This window comes from Apteryx rowi, unplaced genomic scaffold (assembly GCF_003343035.1).
Source record: "Apteryx rowi isolate R43461 unplaced genomic scaffold, aptRow1 scaffold_2097, whole genome shotgun sequence".
NCBI lineage: Eukaryota > Metazoa > Chordata > Aves > Apterygiformes > Apterygidae > Apteryx > Apteryx rowi.
Genome location: NW_020448416.1, coordinates 1 through 8,433, shown reverse-complemented (window position 1 = coordinate 8,433; position 8,433 = coordinate 1). Strand labels below are relative to the sequence as shown.

The 8,433-nt window shown below is 42.3% G+C and overlaps 1 gene segment (V, D, J or C); it reads right to left on the bottom strand.

The window, feature by feature from the left end:
- Positions 1-2,136: 2,136 nt before the first annotated feature.
- LOC112965276 lies at positions 2,137-7,201 on the bottom strand (the record flags this gene model as incomplete). The annotated part of the segment is given in 5 exon segments: positions 2,137-2,792; positions 3,216-3,370; positions 3,715-3,777; positions 4,450-4,734; positions 7,146-7,201. Coding segments are annotated over 4 exon segments (520 nt in total), but the record flags the coding sequence as incomplete, so codon positions are not given.
- Between the last annotated feature and the right edge of the window lie 1,232 nt (positions 7,202-8,433).

The following is an 8,433-nucleotide window of genomic DNA, read 5'->3' as shown; positions in this document are numbered from 1 at the left end:
GGTGCAAGACTTTCTAGTTGCAGCTCTCTCCTGACAGCTCTTGTTTTCTTGAGGGAGATAGATAGATAGAAAGACGGATAGGTGCAAAAGGGTGTTAAAACAACCTGATTGCTAAAATGATGTTCTTGGTAATTTCTTGGGCAATTTCTTGATGTTCTTGGGCAAAAAAATGAAACCAACTGCAAGAGCAACTCAGGAAACAGACATGTCAGGGGCATATCAGGCAGCAGTGGAATCATACCCCGTTATACACTCTGGGCACACTGGGACACCCTGTGTCCAGGAAACCATCTCTCCCCCCCCACCACCCCGAAAGCTGATTTGATGAAATGAATCTTGTTAGACTTTGGATAGCCTAGAAAATGATTTTGGGTGCTTGGCCTTGCAAGAGAGATTTAGCAGTCAAATTATAAGGGTCACAGGAGCCCAAAGCAGAGAATGCCTGGATTTTTGCTGGGTGCTTTGGATCCACTGAAAATACAAATCATATTAAAGCAAAATAAGGAATGCCTTTGCTTACTCTTAGATAATGGAGGTTTGAGTCACTGACACTTCTGTTAGCATAGACATTCCCACACTGGTCTGATTCCCAGTGGTGCACAGGGAGGTATGAAACACTTTACCACTGGGGCATCATGCAAGCCACAGCTCTTAATTATGTAGCTGAGGCACTGGTATCCTGCACCCATACCAACTGGCCTCAGAAAAATAAGGACTGAGATTTTTATCAGGTTTATCTAGTGTGGTATCAGGCAATGCTGTGCCTCTGGTTACCACACTCCTGTAGATCCTTCTCTTTGCTTTTTATTCTGCTGATGCTCTCAAATGAGTCAAGGGCTACTCAGGAAACACTCATCCCTTGAGTGGTCCTGAGACCCACAAGTCAAACTCCCACTCTGCATCTTACTAATGAAACTGGGAAATATTATGGGGTGGAGTACAATGCAAAAAAAGTTCATTGTGTCTATCAATATGTCAAGATAAATCTACCAGTGAGCAAAACGCTCCAGTTTTCTTCATGGTGGTGTAGTTGATTTGAAAAGAAGAAGAGAAGAGAAGAGAAGAGAAGAGAAGAGAAGAGAAGAGAAGAGAAGAGAAGAGAGAAGAGAAAAAAGAAAAGAAAAGAAAAGAAAAGAAAAGAAAAGAAAAGAAAAGAAAAGAAAAGAAAAGAAAAGAAGAAAAGAAGAAAAGAAAAGAAGAGATTTTTTTCTCTCTTAGCATCATCCATATAAATGTCACATCTTCTGGATAGGAGTGAGGGTTTGAAGAACTAAACTTACCAAGGCTAATTGAACAGATTTTGCCATGCACACTCTTGGGGCTCTTTTGGAGCCAGCAGTGCCTCAGTCAGTATTTGAAAAAACCTTGTGTGCTCCCCTTCAGGAAGTGGTTAGCATGTTTTTTAAAAGCAAGGGGGATTTTGTCTTGCATAGTGTGATTTAGTCCTACATTTTAACCACAGTATCCTGCTTCAAGCAGGCGGCATCTTGCAGCTTGTGAGAGAAAAGTCAGCTGGGGAATGTGTGTGTTGGGGTCTTTTCGACTGCCAACCAAACTGCTACATTATCAGTCTATCAAACCATACCACAGTATTTCCTGTTGGCCTTTTCCCAGTATCAGTGAATAGAAAATAAACACCCCATTCTCTCATCTTCTGAGGGGTGTGCTTTCATTCCTCATGCTCTTATCGACCCATCTCTTAACTGATTTCTCTTTGGATGCATCTCTGTTTTTGCTATGATCCACAATTTTGAGCTTGAGTCACCTGCAAAGGGCACGAATAATTAAAATTCATTCAAACCCCATGGGGCAAGAATTCTTAGCCTTCCTGAAGCCTCTTAAATGTGCCAAAGAGGTCGTTTCTTTCCCTGTGGAAAGTCCAACGGGGAAAAAAAAAACAAAAAAAAACAAAGAACAAAAACGCACACACACACACACACACACACACACACAGGGAAATCTAGGCTGTAATAGGTGGATTTCTAGATCTCGATGGTCGCTGGATAAGACAGCTGGATTTCAACAGTTCCCACTGAAATTTCAGAAGAAAGGGCCCAGAACAAACCACAAAAGCCTGATAATAAAACTTTATTTTGGTACTTACTACAGACATCTGAAGCACGGGTACCATATACTTAACAGAAGAGATACACGTTTTAAAGAAGAGATGCAAATGAAAACAGTACTACATCCCTGGCTGAAGTGAATCACTTCAGGTCCAGTGAAGATCTAATCACCTACTCTAGAAAATTGCCACTAATAAGAGCTTCTAAAAAATTAAAACTATACAGCGTTCCTGCTGTGCCTGGGATCCCTAAGCAGTAAAGCATTACTTCTGTAGACAGTAATGCAATATGACCAGATGTGCTATTTTTAAAGCACAGCAAGTCTAAAGTTCAGTTTTAATTTTTCAAATCTAAGCATCTTGGATGTTTTGATGCAAGGGATAGAGGAGTAGGAGATCTAAGTATTCCTGCTTAGCTGAGGGATGAGGAAAAACTCTTTTGGTTCATTGGGAATAAGAAATATCAAAAATTGCTCTTACAGTTAATGAAACTAGCTGAACGGGACAAGGGTTCAACAGTATTATATGTCTGAGAATACTTCCAAATGGTGTTAACTGAAGTGCACCTTGATGAAGTGGAGGGAATGATAGATCTACAGGGACTGGGGGCTTCTGTGATGCTTTAGATGTTTATTGCCAGCAAAGTTGACCCATGATGTTGAAATTATGCTGATATGTGTTCTCTCCTGCTCTTCTTTAGTCCACTGCTGTCTCACTTCCCCAGTACCTGAAAGAGTAGTATTTATTTTAAATTCTTGTTGACAGTTGTGCCTAGTTTCTGTTAACTGAGAATGTATGGGATAATTGTTTGTATTATCTTGGGTACATTATCTTAAAAATTCTCCTTCCTCCTTTTGTTTTCCTCTTTTCACATTTTTGAGTTTGGGATCCTCCCTTTAGATTCCTTCCTGATCCTGACTTTTCTCCAGACTTTGTGCTCTGCCACTTGAAACAGCCAGCAGAAGATTTCTGATACAACCTGAGGTGCTCTGGAGTAGACAGGTGCAAAGGCAATTTGGGGTTGTGCTGCCAGTGAACTGGTCGCTGGAAACATTGACTTATTCAGTGGAAACATGAACAGCTGAACCGACATCGCTCTTTCTGGGGTTACAGAGGGATACAAAGTCAAAGAGTCACTCCCTGCACTTGCCTCTTATGTTCCCAGGGACTGAACAGTGTGTTCGCTGCCTCAGAAGAGCAACAGCCTGATACTCATGAGTGTATTGAAGGCGATGCTTTTTGCCAGCAGGACTCTCAAACCCAATACAGCCATGAACAGCAAGTTTGCTTTCTCCATTTTGATACCTGTTTTAAACAGAAGGAAAAGAGGGAAGAGATTGTGGTCTTGCTATTAGCAGAAAAAGAAAAATCTGCAGATTATAGACAGATGAGGGAAGCAGGAACAAAGGAAAAGATAACAGAGGAATGTGGCCAGTGCAGGGAAGAGAGGAGATGTCCGACTGGCTAGGATTTTACTTCCTGTTGCTTATCTCATGGAAAACTGTCATCTATTTAACCAGTTAACCTGAAACAGCAGGTAAGTATTTGCAATTCTGACACTTCTGTACCAAAGAAAACATGTTTTTCTTGCACTGGTATTGAATCCCCAATGAAGTAACTTAATGCCACAGTTCCTTTCAGCAACTAACCTTTTGAAGAGGTGTCTGTAATGTTGCAAGCATTCACTGTTACCAGTTCTTCAGCTTTCTTTTCTGTTGTATGATTAAAAAAGACACTATAAAATATATCTAAGCTATATAAAACAAGAATTACATAAAGTATACGTAAGACCCCCTTCCCCAGCAATGGATAAGCAGTATTGGAGAATCAGATGGGAGATCATTAATCCTGAGTTTAATTTGAAGGGAAAAGCTAGCTTCCTGCATGTGATTGCAGTGAAAAGCAAGCAAACAAACAAACAAACAAACCTGGGACTATTGAGTTCTCTTTTCTCAGCCTTTTAAAATGATCTTTACCACAGAAAAATTTCTCCATTAAAAATGACCAAAAATTAACCAAAAAAAATTTTGGGAAAAAAATTATGTTTACTTTTTAATTTTTGTTTCTGTGAAAGCTATTTCAGGCTTTCTTCCTGCAGGCATGTATACTTCTGTGCCTGGCAATGTTTTGCCTTAGATAAGGCTGGACTTACAAATACTGGGGGTGGGTGGGAGGGGGAGGGGGAGGTTGAAGAAAACTCCATCTATGTTAGGTGCTTTTTAATATCTCTTGGCACCATCTAATTAAGGACCTACATACCTTCCTGACCGTTCTTACTTGTTACTGCTACATGCTCAAAGGGGACACTTCCTAGCATGAGCAAGAAAACACGTTGGAAGATCTGTCTCCCAGAAACAGATTGTGTTTGGACTACAACACTGTACCTGGAAGGGTTGTGCTGGCTGCAGTCTTGTTCCCCTTGTGCACAGCCTTGCAGGTCACCTCCATCTCTGGTTCCACCACAACTACCTTCAGGGTACTGTACATCCCCTCTGATGTGACAAGAGGTGCCTTCAGGTCATATACAGTGTCACCCTTGGGTACATCAAGGCTGATGTTCTTAGAGTAGAAAGTCCTTGCCAAACAAGCCACATTCACTTTGCTACTGTACTGTCTGCGTTTCCTTGATTTAAGTGCAATGACTTCCAGGGCAGACTCTTCTTGATTCTCTGAAAAAGAAGCATCATCTGGGGATGACTTTATTTGCTGCTCTCTTTTCGGAGAGCCAAATCACCTACAGGTCAGAGATAGTCCAGTCAGGACTGTTCTCTGACAGCTGAATGTCTTTCTGTCACTATTTCTTCCTGTTTCCCAAAGAGCAGATCAAGGACAGTCTGCCTAAACAGAGGAGTTTAGTGCCATTCCATGTACCCCATGCATCCTGTCTTACCTCTCACTATCCCTTCAGAAAGGAACAGGTTTCCTATAGATCCTCTGGGCATCTCAGACTGTACTAGGCACATACACTTTCAGTGAAACCTATCCCTGTCATTAATGTGGAAAACTAGGAGAAAAACCATCAAAAGAAATCTCTGGAATGTTTGTCCCATTTTCCATTTTTTTTCTAATATGTTCGTGTTCCTCCCCCATGCTGGAGGTTTGGCTGCTGGAACTCAGGGCTGAGCGCTGGCTGGCAAGGCCCCTGCCTTGCTGGCTGTGGGATCCCCCCTGGCTCCTGGCCAGGATACATTTCTATTGCATGCAGAAGGCAGTTAATATAATTATACAAGCGCTTATGCTTCTTTTCCCCCTTAATCTTACAAAGGCACAGAATTGGCTATATATTCCGTTCTCGTACAGATCTTGGTTTTCTGAATGAAAAGTTTATGTGGAACGAACCAAATATAATCCCTTAGCTATTCCTCAATTGAATCCTTAGGAGTAGATGCAGTGTAGTGACTATTAATGGATGTTTTCTATGTCTTTTGTGTTTGGGAAATCTCAAGAGGTTCAAGAAATAAGGTTTGTCTGTTCTTAGCTGCTTTAAATGCCACTGAACATATTCCACAGAAATATAAAAATAGCACCAAAAGAGATAGGCTATCAGAAGTCCAGAAATCTGGAAAATCTGTTCTTGTCTTTGGAAGAACCAACAGTTTCTAAAACCTACTTTTCTGCAAAAGATTTTTCTTTTCCATGGTTCTTGTAGAACAGGAGTCATGACACAGCAATGGCTAATATAACAAGTCTCAAATTCAGAATAACCTTATTTCAAAAAGCATACAAGACAGTTTTTTGTGAGGAACCAGAACCTTGTGTGAGGTTTTCTGTGTTCTTCTGAAAAGGCAACGCCATTACTCAGTCTTAGACCCGCTCACCTGTCTTTTGTTGGCTGATTTTTCTTGAAGGCCCTGGTGGTTATGGCGGAAGACTTCACCTCTTTGGCTGATAACTGCCAAGTTTATACTGGCCTAGACTGAGGTTGGGCTGATGGAAGCTTGCAGTATCTTCTGGTCTTACATTTGCAGATGACGATATATTAGCAGAGAAGAATGAGCCTTTTTCAAAATGGTAACTTTGGTTTCCCTGTTCTCACAGGATAGGGGTGGGATTCATTTGCCCCAAAACAGACATGTAGTGGCATATAAGATACCCTGCAGATTTGGAGACAGCTATATGGGGCTGGCAGATGTGAGCCAGCATCTAAGAGAGCCCCATGCCTGTCTGGAGTCTCCTTCTCTGGAGATATTCAAAACCCGCCTGGACGCGATCCTGTGCAACGTGCTCTAGGTGACCATGCTTGAGCAGGGGGGTTGGACTAGATGCTCTCCAGAGGTCCCTTCCAACCTCAACCATTCTGTGTTTCTGTGATTCTGTAAATAGGGATGTAAAAAGCCACTGGACAATTGTTTCAGCATCTGGAAGCCAAGGGGAGCACTGAAAGCAGTGTTTGTGTGCGTGCGTGTTGGAGAGGAGGGGCTAGTAGGCAGCTGGATGTTTTAGGACAGTAGAAATCAACCCAGCAAACTCACCCGCTGCCCTAACTTTCATGCTCCCACACAAAAGCTTAGGAATACAGCTTAGGTCCGTACTTATAAAGAGCACCTTCAGAAGAGTGTCATTTCTAAATATAAAGGGTCTTTCTCAGATTTTGCTCACATTTCAAGCAGTTGCTAAGAAAATCTGTATGTCCTGCCTTTCTATAGGAACTATTTTCTCCTGAAACCCTTTACATCTACATTTTTTCTTTCCACACACCTTAGTGCTACAGAGTCAAAATTTCAAATGAAGGAAAGCAAACTGCTTTAACTGCATCCTAAAGCTGGGCTAAGATGCCATCTTGACTGGGCATAAACAATAGAGTGTTAAATTCTGTAGTGCATACTTCCAGGGGGTTTGAAGATCTGTGGAGTAATGATGATGCACACAGCTAGGAAACTAGCCCTGTTCTTCCTGAGAAGCTTTGTTAAGTAGATATGAGCTGAGGACTCAAAATGAACACCTGGCTGGAGCCTGCATGCTCCAGAGATACCAAGAAGCCAGAAGAATCTTGTTATGCTGCCAAATCACACAATCCCTTTGCCCCACCTCCATTCCCAACTTTTAATATATTTTTAATAGTAAAAGAAGTGAAACTTACTTGGCTCAACTGAGATGGTGACTCCACTTCCAAATACCAGCTTGTCTGTTTCCACACTGTTTGCACATAGTCAAATAAAGTCCACTTTCCTTATCACACTCTAAAAGTGTATAAAATCAGGGAATGAAATGCCAGTTATTTGTCCCAAGGATCCATGCATGGAATGCCATGAAAGTTGTGAAAATTTACTTTTTCTTCCAAAACAGGGAGGGAAGAAAACAATAATATTGTAGTGGAGTGATTTCAGATACCTTGATCAAGGCCAAACTTTTAAACAACCCTTTTTTCTTCGCTTTAGGAAACTCAGTAAGCAATATCCTTCCAGGAGAAATGGAAATGGGAAGAGAAGGCTGTAGTTCTCTCCTCCAGCACTGCAGAGCTCTGCTTCCTTAAAATGCATTGTTCCTTTTGCAGTCTCAGGTTTTTGTATGAGGTCTTATAGTGTTTATGTCATTGTGCCACTCCAAGTTCTCAACACCGTGATATACCTACTTACCAAAAGTGCCTCTTCCTTCCCTTTTACCACCCACTATTTCAGATGAGACAGGCAGTAACATGCGCAATATAACGCATGAAGAAATTGGGTAGACTTTCAAACAGGGATCAAACAAGGCTGGGCAAGAGGGTGGGGATTTTATCCCCTGGGAACCTGCAGGATTGTGATGTGGCTTTGGCAAGGCTCATGGATTTTAGCCCAATGGAAAGCCAAAAGTTGTTCAGTGTTTGCATGTTATTCTACAGCAATTAGCAAAACTCTTCTGGGCTGCAGAAGCAGTCTAGCTTTTCACTTTGAATTATTTTTTTGTTGCCCAGCAAGACGAGGACTGGGCTAAACCTGGGCTTTTAAAATTGTTATCTTTCTTCAAGGGCCAAGGCTGAGGGCAATTTGGTGCCTCAGGGAGTCCTAATCCTGCTTTTGGTAACTTGAGAAGGGGAAAGGATTGCTCTTCATTAGGTAGAGATATATTGTAGAGATAGAGATATATGTTTGATCCTGGAGGTCTGGCTGCTGGAACTCGGGGCTGAGCACTGGCTGGCAAGGCCAGGCCAGCACATCAGCCTACGGGTTGAGGTCCAGATCAGCAGGGCCCATGGCCAGGCTGGGGCAGGGCTATGGTGGAGCTGGAGAATGGCACTGCTATGACGTCACAGGGATAGGGATAGACAGCCCGAGGCTGAGCTGAATCACACAATCACAGAATGGTTGAGGTTGGAAGGGACCTCTGGAGAGCATCTAGTCCAACCCCCCTGCTCAAGCAGGGTCACCTAGAGCACGTTGCACAGGATC